The sequence below is a fragment of the Penicilliopsis zonata genome (assembly GCF_001890105.1).
Source record: "Penicilliopsis zonata CBS 506.65 unplaced genomic scaffold ASPZOscaffold_1, whole genome shotgun sequence".
In the NCBI taxonomy this organism is placed as follows: Eukaryota; Fungi; Ascomycota; class Eurotiomycetes; order Eurotiales; family Aspergillaceae; genus Penicilliopsis; species Penicilliopsis zonata.
This window is the reverse complement of record NW_019208911.1, coordinates 1966826-1979466: the sequence shown is the minus strand read 5'-3', so window position 1 is coordinate 1979466 and position 12641 is coordinate 1966826. Positions and strand designations below refer to the sequence as shown.

Here is a 12641-nt window from a genome sequence, read left to right as displayed (position 1 = left end):
TGATCTCTTCTAGACTATCTTCTCCCTTGTCTCTTCTCCTTTTTCTTTTCTTCCCTTTCAGCTTTTCCAAATCCCGCCTTTCTCTTGGTCGAATGATGTTCTCGCTGTTCGGGCTAGCTCGTTTGCTCCGCATCTAGTCCTTGCTTATTTCTTGTCTGGCATTTCGAAAAGTTTCTTGTCTCGCTTTTTAACGTAACCGCTTCGCTCTCCTCTTTTTTTCCTCCTTCATGTCCGTGTCCGTTCTCTCTCTCTCTCACCTTGTTTCTCTTTCCTTCTTATGCCCCCTCCACGCGGAAATGTTTATGATACGCCCTGATCGATGCCCCGGATATGCTTCTTTTCCAGGGCCGCTTCCTGCTCTCGGCATAATTCACTGTCACATATCCCCTTTGAAAAACTGTCCTAGCTTTTCTCGTGTGGGAAAATTTGAGAAATTCGGGGAGTGCGGGAGTTGAGTTCCTCCTTGTCATTTCTTCTTGTTCTCTTCTCACAGAAGTCCTTCCTTTCCCCCCATCCCCCCAAATCCAATATTCGTGTTTTGAAAGCCACATGAATTTAAAGAACGATGTGTGAAACGAGTTGGAAATGCCAGATAGCCGGCTTTGAAGCTGGATGTACCTTTCTTGATTGCCTCTGTTCCCTCCTATGCGCCAATGACTGTATCTATCCTTCTAGCCGCCGTATGAGTAAGATTGCCTAATCGACGAGTATTCTATTAAGCATTCTATTAAGGTCATCATGACTGTTGAACTACTAAGTATAAATAGATACTCCAGTACTCTGTAGACCAAAAGTACATTGATATCAAATGCAGCCCCGCGCTAGACCGCCTCTTAGATTTGACTAGTAGTAACGTATTGTAAGCATCCCAGCTCCAGTCCAATCTATCACCTACGCCTTGAATCTATCTGGGATCTACAGTACAGCGACGGAAACAGGAAGATGTCTTCGTGGAGCAGGTTCCGGTCCTCTCGGGGTTTCGTGGTTTCGGTCGTTGCAGTGGCGGTGTTTACGGTAAGCACTGCACTGAGCAAAGAAAGAAAGAAAGTGAACAGCTTGAATTGATCTTCTATAGGATGCATTCATATATGACATGGTTAGATGATTAGGGAGAGGGGGAAAAGATACTGAGTCGGGTCTGTCTAATACAGGGCAGATCATCCCTATTCTACCCATTACGCTACAGACTAGGATCCATGTTCCTGAAGAAGAGCGTGAGTTGGTAGCATAAGTCAGGGGATGTCAGTCATGGATTAACCATTTATAAACAGTCCAGATGTGGATGTCCATACTGCTTGCGGCGTTTGGGGGTGCACTCTTCGTGGGCTCTCGTAAGTTGCATCCCTGAAGCTGATAATATCAATATCAATATACTGATGAGCAGCGATCGTCGGGTACTACGCGGATAAAAGCCCCTCGCGGCAGTCGCCGTTCCTCGCCGGCCTGCTCACACTCGCCGGATCGACGGCTGTGTTCTGGTTCTCGGCCTCGCTTGCGATGTTGGTTCTTGCGCGGGTCTTGCAGGGTCTCTCGGCAGCGGTTGTGTGGACGGTGGGCATGGCCGTCGTTGTCGATACAGTCGGCCAGGACAGAGTCGGGGCTGCAATGGGGATTGTCTCGACTGCCATGACGGTGGGGACGGTCACTGGTCCTTTCCTGGGAGGGATCATGTGCGTTTTTTTTTTCTTATGAGATGGTTGACTGAAAGCTTTTTTTCTTAGAAAAAAACTGACTGATCAGAGTGACGAGAGCAGGATACCATGCTGTCCTTTTGATGGCGATCGCCTTGATTGTTTTGGACATCGTGCTCCGCCTGGCCATGATAGAGCCTCAGTCGGCCCCTCAACGCCCTGATGATGTCCAAGGTTTGCTGGATGTTTCTGATCAGGATGGCGTTGCCGGCTATGGGTCTCCTGGCGCATCGCAAGACCTGGAAAGAAACGACGAGTCCATTTCCCAGGAGAAACACGCGGCTTTGCCGGGTATCGTGCGCTTGATGTGTTCGAGTAGTCTGCTGATCGTGCTTGGCAGTGCAACCGTCAACGCCTGTTACTTTACAGCATTTGATACCGTAGGCCTTCATTGTGTCCTCAATTGATAAGTAAAACGTTAACCGCGACAGGTTCTTCCGTTATACGTGATGAAGATATTCGGGTGGGGGCCGCAAGGAATAGGATTCTGCTTCATCCCCCTCTTTGCGCCGTCATTCTTATCGCCGGTGATCGGTCTGTATCATGGTCTTTTTTTCCCCTGCTAGTTAAGCTGATTTTGTTAGGTCACGCCGTGGATCGTGTCGGCGCACGAACGGTTGCCTCTGTGGGATTCTTGCTCGACTTTCCCGCCTTCCTGCTGCTGCGATTCATCGTCAGGGACTCGACGACGGATAAAATCGTTCTCTACCTGCTCCTGCTTGTAGCCGGCTTCGCATCTACCCTGCAGATGGTCGCCCTCATGGTCGAAGTCAACCGCGTCGTGGAGCAAAGGCAGAAGGAGTGCCCTGGTATCTTCGGACAGAAAGGGGGCACCGCTCAGGGATACGGCCTCTTCAACGTCGCCTGGTCCGGCGGACAGGTCTTGGGGCCACTGCTGGCGGGGGTTCTCATCGACCACTTCGGATGGGGGACGATGGTCTGCACTTTTGGTGTCCTCAGCGCCATCACTGCTGCGCTCCTTGCCGGTGCGGATGGAAAGGTCATACGGCGTCTTTGGGGGGGTAGGGAGGATGACTGTGAGGATATATTACACACCACTGCGTAGTCAAAAGTCAACGATTAGTTACCTAGGTTAACGGATAGAACACTCGAAACCAATAGCACCATACTTCTCCACTCGCAAAACCACGTTTGATAGCCAAAAAGGAACACGGGGTTCATACCTCATACGGTTCTGATACCCCATTATTGCCGTGTTTGAAACGTCAATCGTCCAGGTAAGGGGGTCGAGTCCCCCGACCATGGGGGAGGGGATGACTTTCATCCCCAGTGGCAGGAAAGCAACAAAGGGCACCGCAAGGCAAACCCTCCTTCATTGAATCGAGTGAATCAAGGACGCCCAGCCTCAGCAAGCATCTCTGAATCTCCAAATCTCACATGTATAAAAGCCACGGCGGTTCCTGTGTCGTCTCCTGCGAGCCAAACGCCGGCGGCTGCACGTGTGGAGTTGGACGATCCCCTCCCAAACAAAGCACAAAGACCCGCACCTCGTCAGGAACAAGTCGCTGACCCTTGAACCCGGCCAGCGGCTCTGGAGGGTGAATTCGATTCTTTTTTTATCATCTCGTGGTGTCTTCAGGAGGCCAGCCGAGACTTTTTTTTTCTTGTTGTTACACAGGAGGGTCCATATTTATCTTTGTGGTCTTGTCCAGCTTGAACAACCCCTGGAACATTCCGAGCGACCTTAAACCTCTCCCCCCCCCACGCCTACAGTCTTATGTCTCGCTACCATGTCTGCGACTACAATAGCAACGACAACCACGACTCTCGCGTCAACCAAGCTCATCGGAGGGTTGCCCACGATGACAGGAAGTATGGCGATCACTGCAGGAAGCTACTGTTCGGCCTGTGGTCAGGATATGCCGCAACATTGCCATGATCAGGCCCAGGAGGCCCAACAGCAGATACAAGAGCTGGAATTTCAGATTACTCGCTTGACGACTCGTGCTATGAAGACAGGTAAGAGCTATTTTTTGTATGCTGATCAGGCGTTCGATTTTCAATTTTTCTGACAGTGTATACCGTACAGCGGAACAGCTAGCCAACTACGAGAACGAGATCGTCAAGCTGCGCCGACAAGCGAAAAACAACTCCTCCGTCTCGTCCACCGCGTCGTCCGCTCGGTCGAATAGTCTCGACAAATCCATCTCCCCGTCCTCGTCGGGGTCTCCCACTTCACAGCCCAGCGGTGGCCGTCTGTCCACCATTGCGTCTTTCCTTCCTTACCGCCGCTCCAGCGCCAATCCGCCGGCACCGTGTGTGCCCCCGCAGAACGCCTCGGCAGTGCTGGAGAGTACACTGGAGCTCCAAAACGCGCTCAACCGGGAGCAGAGCCTGCGCAAGGCGGCCGAGACGCAGCTGTCGCAGACGAATCTGGAGCTAGAAGAGCTGACGGCGTCGCTCTTCAGCCAGGCCAACGAGATGGTGGCGCAGGAGCGCAAAGCACGGGCGAAACTGGAGGAGCGAGTCGCCCTGCTGGAGCGCCGTGACGTCGAGAAGAGGAAGCGTCTCGATCGGCTCGAGAAGGCCCTGCAGAGAGTGGAACGTGTCCGAGCCTTGGTTGGATAGGACTCGGCCCTCTACTCCTTGACTTTAGGTTTTATTTTCTGCTTTGCTTTTTTTTTTTCTTTTCTTTTTTTCTCCGACGATTCATGCTATACCCCCGGTTATTTTCATGCTTTTTATCTTTTTTTCCCTGGAGTTTTTCTCATGGTTAGGCTCCTGATGGGAATCGTGTACGGTTTATGATTACATGATGGGCATACTCATGATGGATGGATGGCGTTTCGACTATTTATTCTTGGAATTGTCTACGGCGCATGGAGGTTACTTAATAATAATACAGACCTAATCACATCGTGTATCATCCTATTTACTACCAATCCAATCCATAGACTGGCCTCACTACTACCAATGCTTATAAACCCTTCTTCAATCCAAATCTAGTATAACCTCATCCTGGATGTCATACAGCATCTGGTTGTGGGCCAGTGCGGGACCGTTGCTGGTGGGGATCTGCAGATGGAGCCAGAGTGAGATGGCATATGCGATGCAGTTCTACCCTCTACCACATCCTTTCCATCTGATTTATCTGTGATTTGTGATTTGATATCAAATATGCCTCTTGGAGTCGCCATAGTTGGAAGCGGTATGACTTCTCTGTTGAGTCCTTGACTATCACAGCTTACACAGCCAGGAATCTTTGCCCGCGAGCAGCATCTGGTAAGCTGTGGAGCCACAGACATGCATACCTACTTATACAGACAGACAGCTCAACTGATTTGAATCATATAGCCTGCAGTCGAAGCGGCCAAAGACCTTCAGCTGAAAGCCATCTACTCGAGATCGTTGACCTCGGCGCAACAGCTCGCGGGGGAATCGACCGTAGCAGGTCTGGACCTGTACGCTGACGACTCCAGGCCAGGGAGAAGCTATGGCGATCTTCTTGCCCGCCAGGACATTTCTGCCGTCATCATATGGTGCGTGAATATCCTCTAGTGTCCTAGTTGAGCACCCCTAAGCGCTGCAGATGCTAATAAATAGACAAGTCTCCCCATCTTGGTGCAGCCGGAATTCATCAAACAAGCTCTCACGGCAGGGAAACACGTTCTGTCCGAGAAACCGATCGCAAAGGACCTTGCTACCGCACAAGAACTGGTACAGTGGTACCATGCGACGATAGACACACACTGCACCCTCTGGGCTGTGGCCGAGAACTACCGGTTCTTCACCAAGTTCCTCCTTGCCGCCGAGCAGGTGCAAAAGCTCGGCAGGGTCCGCAACTTTCGCGTCAACGAGCATACGCTCGTTCCGCCAGAATCAAAATACTACAGTACGCCTTGTTTTCATATTTTACTTTTGTGATACTGACAAATTCTAGACACCGCATGGCGCAAAAATCCTCAATATCAAGGCGGTTTCCTGCTCGACGGCGGCGTCCACACTGTTGCAGGGCTACGGTTGATCCTCGGTGCGAACGACCCGGTGGTCTCGCTCTCTGCTCATACGAGCCTACAGCAAGAACACCTTCCACCGGTTGATACCGTGGATGCCGTGATGAAGACCCGGTCTGGTGCCACGGGCGTGTTGTCCATGTCGTTCGGCTCGGCGTTCAAGGACTCCACGTTGGAGTTCTCCTGTGAAGGAGGGATCGTGACTCTCACCTTCGACGGAGTCTTCGTCAATGGAGTCGATCAGAATATTCCCTTTGACGGCAAGGGCGTTGTCACTGAAGTTGCTGCCTTTGCTGCCGCGATCGGTCGCGGGGAAGCCTTAGACCCGAGGCAGTCATTGGAAGAGGCGTTGGCGGATCTCGAAATCCTGGAGAAAATGCTAGTGAGCGGTGGTGAAAAGATGACAATCACAGGGTGATTAATTAATCAGTATCTTGGTAAATAATAATAGTTCTATCAGTTAAAAGCAGTCACCTTGTAGGCAGAGGACACACGGAGTACTCAGAAACGGCTGCATGACCAAATAGGAAATAGGGCTTGAGCTAGCCCTAAGTTGCGACGGATTCGCTTAGCGAGCCACTAGCGCAGGATCGTGCACTCTGAGCCCTCGGGCGGCCCCAAACGCTCAGCATTGAATTTTCGATAGCGAATTCGAACCGTCACGACAACTCTCGAACGCCCAGCCAGCGAGACCCGATAATACCGTCAAGGTGTGTTTTCCTGTGTCTAGATTCCGGCATCCCTTGGTCTTGATTCGATTTTTTTATCATAAATGATAATTGCTGACGGTTCAAGATGGTCCTCGCCAAGAAGCACGTCCCTATCGTGAAGAAGCGTACGTTCCCTCTCAATCTATGCCCTGCGTGAACGATGGAGAATTCGACATGAGAAAAAACGGGAAATCGGAGAGAAAAAACGAGAATCCATGAAAAAAAGGCCGAAGACGAGAGACAGTGACAGGGATACTGGGATACGACGACGAACGGGAAAAGATTCTGAAATGGGGTGGCTGACATCGTTCTGAGGATAGGCACGAACACCTTCTTCCGCCACCAGTCCGACCGCTTCAAGTGCGTGCCGGCATCATGGCGCAAGCCTAAGGGTATCGACAGCCGCGTCCGCCGTCGCTTCAAGGGCCAGATTGCTATGCCTTCGGTACGACATGACCCTGTCTATTGAATCTTTGCACAGAACGAATCGATGAATGGATATATATATATATATATATATATATATATGAATACTGGACTAGGCTGATTGATGAACAGATCGGTTATGGCAGCAACAAGAAGACCCGCCACATGATGCCCTCCGGCCACAAGGCCTTCCTCGTCCACAACCCCAAGGACGTTGAGCTCCTGCTCATGCACAACCGCACCTACGCTGCCGAGTACGTCTTGCAGAATCGGGAGTTGTATATATAATGTAAATGCTAATTGCTTAGGATCGCCCACGCCGTCTCCTCCCGCAAGCGCGTCGAGATCCTCGCCAAGGCCAAGGCCCTCGGCGTCAAGGTCACCAACCCCAAGGGCCGCGTCACCACCGAGGCTTAAATGGACGCAATAATGACGGACGGGGTTTTCCTTTTTCTTCTTCCTGTGGTAGACAGTGCTGTCGGTGTGTGGAGATCTCTCGTGGCGATAACGAATTCCGGAATTGTGCTTGGCTTTTGGTAAATTCCAGCGCGGGACAAATAAAAGAAAAATTTCATTCTTCAATACCTTCCATCTCTGAATGCGTCGAGAGTACGCTTGAAAGACGTAGATTGCATGGAGCAAATCGACAAGAATTGGATTTTCGCAGTGCTTGCAAGTAATATGTACTCTATGAAATTGATGCACTCTATGCAATTGATGCACTCTATGTAATCTATGCACTCTATCTATGAATTTAAATAGCTCCCGCCGCTTCTTGTCCCTCAGGCGCAATACTTCCATCAGCATAGATCCGATCCGCCGAGATATCGACCATCCCAAACCCTCTAACCAGGGCAGGCACGGGATTCCTCTTCTTGGGTCTGTCTCCCTCATCATCACTCCCAAGTTCTTCGGGAATCTCCCCGCCACCAATGACGATCTCTTCGTCTTCGGGGACGGGGACCCATTCCGGGGCCTCACGCAGACCATCCATGCCCGGTGGGGGTAGAGCCCACTCCGGGATCTGGCTTCGGTAGACCCAGCCGCCGTTGAGGTCCGAATATGCGAGCGCATGCAGGTAGATGCCCAGCTCGTGCGGGGCCGGGTCGGTGTAGAGCGGCGTGTCGCAGATCTCGCAGACCAGGCCGGAGAGTTTCTCGCCCTTGCGCTTCTCGTACTCTGCCGTGGCGGCCTCGTGCTCGCGCGTAACCAGCTCCTCGACCACGGCCGGGTCGGTGCCCGGCGGCACCGCCGGGGCGGCAGTCAGGTGCGTGCGGTAGGAGACTGGTTCCGGCGCCTGGGCGACCTCGGACTTGCCCACCTCGTTGAGGCGGTCGATGATTTCCGAGTCCCGCTCGGCGCTGGTGTCGAGTTTGCCCAGGTCGGGCCCAAACACCCGGCGGTTCGAGTAGATCGGGTCGTTGGAGATCGGGTGGCCGAGGAACTGGAGATGCACGCGGATCTGATGCGTACGGCCCGTCAGCGGCAGGCAGTGCACGATGCTGTACCCTTCGCTCTCGGTTGTCAGGGGACCCGCTTCGCCGTCCGTCGCCGCCGTCGGCGGGTAGTAGGCGACTCGGCGGAATTTGGTCTTTGCATCCTTGCCCGTGGCGCGCACGCGGTTCAGCCCCAGCTTGGGACTCACCGATAGGATGGGCTGGTCACACACGATCACGCCGTCGGGGAATTTGCCTTTGACCCGCGCAACGTATTCCTTCTGTAGAGTGCGCTGCTTGAGCTGGCCGGCCATCTGGTCCGCCGCCCGCGGGGTCTTGCCGATGAACATGACCCCAGACGTCAGCCGATCCAGCCGGTTGCACGGCCGTGGTTGCCACGCATGATTGCGTTCGGCCTTGAGGATCTCCACGATCGACTGGTAGTGATATCGGCCCGCGGCGTGGACAGGCACCCCCGCAGGCTTGTCGATCACAAGCAGGTTGTCATCTTCATAGATCACTCCAATCGGTCGGGCGCTCACTGGGGGTTCGTGTCGGTGCAGCGTGTGTGAGATGACATCGCCGTTCTTGACGGTCGTCGTCGGGGAAGCCTGCTTGCCGTTGACTGTTACGCGGCCCGTTTCCAGCGCTTCTTTCTGAAATCAATCCTCTTGCATCAGCCCCTAGTATACTCATGGCAACAGAAAGAAAAAAAAAAGATCACCCACATAATATTCTGGCGGCCGATCTCTAAACTCCGTGGTGAAAATCTCCACCAGCTGCCGACCCCGCCACCGCTCTTTGCAGTTGGTATTGTAGGTAAAGTGGTACGGTTTGATTCTGCGCAGGCCTCCCTCGAAATAATACGCCGCTGCAGGCGCACAAGGCGTCACAAGAACATCTGGCAACGGCTCAGCGGGCTTCGGAGGCTCGCGAGGAGGAGTGGTGTCGATAGGGCCGACCAACGACATGCCGGGCGAAGAAAAGTATTTGCCTCGCCGCAGCAAGTAGGCAGTCACACGCGGAGAGGGCGCCAGGAAGGTGGAGTATCCAGGGACTTGGTCTCGGACTCGAGGTTTAAGAACGCAGGTTGTGTCAAGAGATCTGGAAATATTCGCGAAACGGCGGAAATTTTTGTTCACAAATTATGGAGGGGGGAAAGTCTAGAACCATCACAATATATACTGGTGCATCAAGCACTATCAATGCGAATTAGATTCCTAAATTCAAGTCAGACTTGAGATATTACTCGAATAACTAAGTACATACAGAAACATTATTATTGAAACTGTCGCTGGGGGTTTTCTTGAGTGACTTCTATCAAGACCTGCTTTCTACCAATCAAAACACCAGTTTCCCTGCATAAAACACGAGCTTATGTAATCCGCATAACTGGCCCAATGGGGTAGTCTCGTGTGAACCTCGGCTTGGGACAACCGCAGATGAATCCTCTTGCAGGGCCGAATTCTTTCTCTAATCTGTGTTACCGATGGTTACATGAGCTTTAACTACGACTAAGCTGTGGCTACTCTATAAGACAATCCCAGCTTTGGTTCGACCAGTTCACCGTATTACCTACCTGTGGAGCGGGGATATGGCTTCAACGGATCTCGCAGCCAAACGGCGCCGCACGCGAAAGGATTACCCTTTTCATCTTGAATACCGTACAAGATGGTCAGTTCTTGCCTTGGTAGAATAGTTGATGGGTAATGCTGATTGCTCGATGAGAATAGGTTCGACAATGACATGTACGCCCACCTTAATAACACTGTTTATGCCATGCTCTTCGACTCGATCATCAACAGCTACCTGATCAAGTATTGCGGCATGGATCCGTTTAGCACGAACAACAGGGCTAGTCGCGGGAGTCCTACACCGTCATCTACTACGCCACTATCCCAGCAGGTGGGAATCCTGGTCTCCTCGTACTGTGACTATTTTGCATCTGTTTCGTTTCCAGACGTGCTTGATCTGGGATTACGAGTGGTCCGGCTAGGGTCGTCAAGCGTGACGTATGAAGTTGGCGTGTTTCGCGAGGGGGAGGAGGAGGTCAAGGTTGTAGGCGGGTATACACATGTGTTCTGTGCGAGGGAGACGATGAAGCCGGCCAAGGAAGGTATGGAGGAGGCAGTACGGAGGGCACTGGAGAGGTTGATTGTTCGAGATATCGCTAGATTATAGCCGGTATCATTTCTGGACTTTCAATCCTTAGGTATGTTCAGTATGTCACTATTCACCTACCTACCTACCTGCCTGCCAACATATGGTACCTGGTATTGCTTGCTTGCTGCTCATATAGCCAATGATGTCAGCTCACTTCAACAAGGCCTGCTGGCCCAATGGTAAGGCGCTTGACTACGGATCAAGAGATTGCAGGTTCGAATCCTGCGTAGGTCATTTCTTTTTGCCTCTTCTCTCTTTTTTTTTTATAGTGGAGTCTACTGAGTTTTTTTTTCTTGTCATAGTGCTAGAAGCGGCCCACATGGATCGAGGAAAAGCTCCGCTTTTGCCCTACAACTTGCCTGCCATATGGCATAGTGAGTAGCTGGCACATACAAAGTGCGATTCTACTGCAAGATAATACAGAAGCGATTCGCTGATGTAACCTCTCATTAAAGAAGTGTCACTCTAATCTTAATATGAGAAGCCTTGATCTTCTTGGAATCAACTCCTAGGATCAGAATCAGATAACCCTTAAAGCAAGAACGGTCATCATAGGCTCTGATAGCGCAATGGTAGCGCGTGAGGCTTCGGTCCTCAAGGTTGCGGGTTCAAATCCCGTTCAGAGTTCTTCTTTTTTTTTCTTCTCTTTTTACTCTCTTTTTCCCTTCTCTTCAGCCAGCTACGTTAATTCTCCTCGACTCTTTATCAAATAATAATTTATTTCTACTGTCTGCATCTACTTTTTGTTCTCCGATAAATGTTGCTCTGATTAAGTGGGACGTGATTTGACCGACTGGTCACTGAATGCCTCCCCTATATCTACAAGTTACCTCGAAGCAACCCAGTCATTTATTTTTTACCCCTAAATTCTGCTTAGAAGTGAAGTCAGTAATGATATGGTAGTTACTGAATATATGTGTCCTGGGTATAGTTATCGAGGGAATTTCCACTCACCTAACTCCCTACACAACGTAGGTGGGTGAGTATCGTCAGGACATTATCTATTTATTCTGTTCCACCTACTACCAAGTTTCCAGACACCGGGGTGTTTTTCTTAAGCCAAATCGCGTGCCTGTCGCTCCTTACTGCCTCTATCCTACAAACCATGACTGCGACTTTCCTCCCTGCTGCTTGATTCTTACGCATAAGTCGCCGAACTGAGATATATTCATCTGGGAGCCTATGCGTGGGCATGGTGCTATAACCTGACGATCCTCTTGAGCCTTGAAATTCACCTCTCAAGACACTTGTTATTGCCTTGGCCATCGGTTGGTCGGCTGCCACCCAGCAACCGGAGAAGCGATATGCGATTATTGACAATGACTGGGGCTCCAAACGGCTTCATTCCCTTCCTACTTGCCCTTGACAGTGGTATGGAGGTGCTGGTCCTGACTTCCAGCGAGTGGTTGTAGTGTGTAGCCCCTCTAAGATCCCCTCTGAGCATCACTGACACAGCCTTTCTACTACTGCAGACACATGTAACATCTGGCAACGGGAGTGTGCATACCACGCCGTGGCGACGCCTGAAAGCGGGAACCTGTCATGTATACCTGTGTACGATGGAGCCATTTGGCCCCTCATCAACACCAACCAACGCCTCCGGTCATGGGAGGCTGTCCACGACGTGCTGGCGTGGCAGGAAGACCTTGCCGAGGAGAACAGCACGAACAAAGCTCTAGGAAACAACCCAACATCCCGGGACCCAGACCGACTGGTTGTTGCGGTTTTTGTCAAGTGATTCCCCAGGGGAAGGCCCAGCACGTCGACCAGTGCGGCTAATATCAACTCAGAAGTTTGTCTAACCCACAAGAGAAAGGCACCAATATATATTAGTCAACGCATCTAGATCAATCTTATGGCCGATCCAGAGGCATCGAAGATTGTACTTAACGCCGACTTCCCTGAGATTACTGTTCCAGGAAACATGGCCAACCAGGTGATGGCTACGAGGGCTTTCGTCGACGAGGTCTACACGGTCAAAAATCCGTTTACTGGGCTCGCCAACAAGTATTACGATGTCGACTTTCCGTTCCGGGACGACCCGGCAGCCGCCTGGTGGTGAACAGGTCCATTGCGACCAATTTAGCCATAGGGTTGTCTCGGAAGACTTGAAATACTGGTTACAGAGCTGACCAGAAGAATAGCATACTCCGATGTTGATAATTCGCATGGCAGCCCTAGCTACGGGAACCTCCATGTCTACTGAAGCCTCCTGGAGTACGGAATGCTACATATGTGACT

The 12641-nt window shown here is 51.4% G+C and overlaps 7 protein-coding genes and 2 non-coding genes across 9 annotated transcripts; 8 read left to right on the top strand and 1 right to left on the bottom strand.

Moving 5' to 3' along the window:
- Positions 1-499, top strand: ASPZODRAFT_127254 (hypothetical protein). The gene has a single exon (XM_022721696.1). The coding sequence runs from the start codon at positions 228-230 to the stop codon at positions 453-455; it is 228 nt and encodes a 75-aa protein (XP_022585734.1). The 5' UTR covers positions 1-227; the 3' UTR covers positions 456-499.
- A 398-nt stretch (positions 500-897) lies between these two features.
- On the top strand, positions 898-2757 carry ASPZODRAFT_87332 (hypothetical protein; the record flags this gene model as incomplete). Its single annotated transcript, XM_022730297.1, has 8 exons — positions 898-1014; positions 1076-1096; positions 1157-1214; positions 1272-1331; positions 1385-1670; positions 1741-2071; positions 2123-2225; positions 2276-2757. Exons 1-8 carry the CDS (start codon positions 943-945, stop codon positions 2755-2757), a joined length of 1413 nt encoding a protein of 470 aa, XP_022585733.1. The 5' UTR covers positions 898-942.
- Positions 2758-3164: 407 nt separating this feature from the next.
- Positions 3165-4338, top strand: ASPZODRAFT_127250 (hypothetical protein). The gene is made up of 2 exons (XM_022721695.1): positions 3165-3671; positions 3742-4338. The coding sequence occupies exons 1-2, from the start codon at positions 3443-3445 to the stop codon at positions 4278-4280; spliced, it is 768 nt and encodes a 255-aa protein (XP_022585732.1). The 5' UTR covers positions 3165-3442; the 3' UTR covers positions 4281-4338.
- Positions 4339-4829: 491 nt separating this feature from the next.
- On the top strand, positions 4830-7218 carry ASPZODRAFT_12059 (hypothetical protein; the record flags this gene model as incomplete). The annotated part of the gene is made up of 10 exons (XM_022721254.1): positions 4830-4860; positions 4909-4934; positions 5007-5191; positions 5261-5544; positions 5593-6079; positions 6312-6375; positions 6461-6500; positions 6696-6820; positions 6934-7055; positions 7110-7218. The coding sequence occupies 10 exons, from the start codon at positions 4830-4832 to the stop codon at positions 7216-7218; spliced, it is 1473 nt and encodes a 490-aa protein (XP_022585731.1).
- Positions 7110-9484, bottom strand: ASPZODRAFT_127247 (hypothetical protein). Its single transcript, XM_022721694.1, has 2 exons — positions 8966-9484; positions 7110-8893 (listed from the first exon to the last, which is right to left on the bottom strand). The coding sequence occupies exons 1-2, from the start codon at positions 9206-9208 to the stop codon at positions 7556-7558; spliced, it is 1581 nt and encodes a 526-aa protein (XP_022585730.1). The 5' UTR covers positions 9209-9484; the 3' UTR covers positions 7110-7555.
- Positions 9485-9831: 347 nt separating this feature from the next.
- On the top strand, positions 9832-10418 carry ASPZODRAFT_56821 (hypothetical protein; the record flags this gene model as incomplete). The annotated part of the gene is made up of 2 exons (XM_022728638.1): positions 9832-9911; positions 9971-10418. The coding sequence occupies 2 exons, from the start codon at positions 9832-9834 to the stop codon at positions 10416-10418; spliced, it is 528 nt and encodes a 175-aa protein (XP_022585729.1).
- A 144-nt stretch (positions 10419-10562) lies between these two features.
- On the top strand, positions 10563-10634 carry ASPZODRAFT_t16. Its single transcript has one exon. It is a non-coding gene; the product is annotated as a tRNA-Arg (tRNA).
- Positions 10635-10955: 321 nt separating this feature from the next.
- On the top strand, positions 10956-11027 carry ASPZODRAFT_t17. Its single transcript has one exon. It is a non-coding gene; the product is annotated as a tRNA-Arg (tRNA).
- A 692-nt stretch (positions 11028-11719) lies between these two features.
- Positions 11720-12462, top strand: ASPZODRAFT_138325 (hypothetical protein; the record flags this gene model as incomplete). The annotated part of the gene is made up of 3 exons (XM_022724441.1): positions 11720-11811; positions 11856-12123; positions 12247-12462. 3 exons carry the CDS (start codon positions 11720-11722, stop codon positions 12460-12462), a joined length of 576 nt encoding a protein of 191 aa, XP_022585728.1.
- Positions 12463-12641: the final 179 nt, after the last annotated feature.

What these genes read in the sequence shown, in the direction of transcription:
- ASPZODRAFT_127254 (XM_022721696.1), top strand. Translation starts at nt 228, where the DNA reads ATGTCCGTGTCCGTTCTCTCTCTCTCTCACCTTGTTTCTCTTTCCTTC.
- ASPZODRAFT_127250 (XM_022721695.1), top strand. Translation starts at nt 3,443, where the DNA reads ATGTCTGCGACTACAATAGCAACGACAACCACGACTCTCGCGTCAACC. An exon ending in GACTCGTGCTATGAAGACAG is followed by an intron (nt 3,672 to 3,741) that starts GTAAGAGCTATT and finishes TATACCGTACAG; the next exon opens with CGGAACAGCTAGCCAACTAC.
- ASPZODRAFT_127247 (XM_022721694.1), bottom strand. Translation starts at nt 9,208, where the DNA reads ATGTCGTTGGTCGGCCCTATCGACACCACTCCTCCTCGCGAGCCTCCG. An exon ending in ATCGGCCGCCAGAATATTAT is followed by an intron (nt 8,894 to 8,965) that starts GTGGGTGATCTT and finishes GATTGATTTCAG; the next exon opens with AAAGAAGCGCTGGAAACGGG.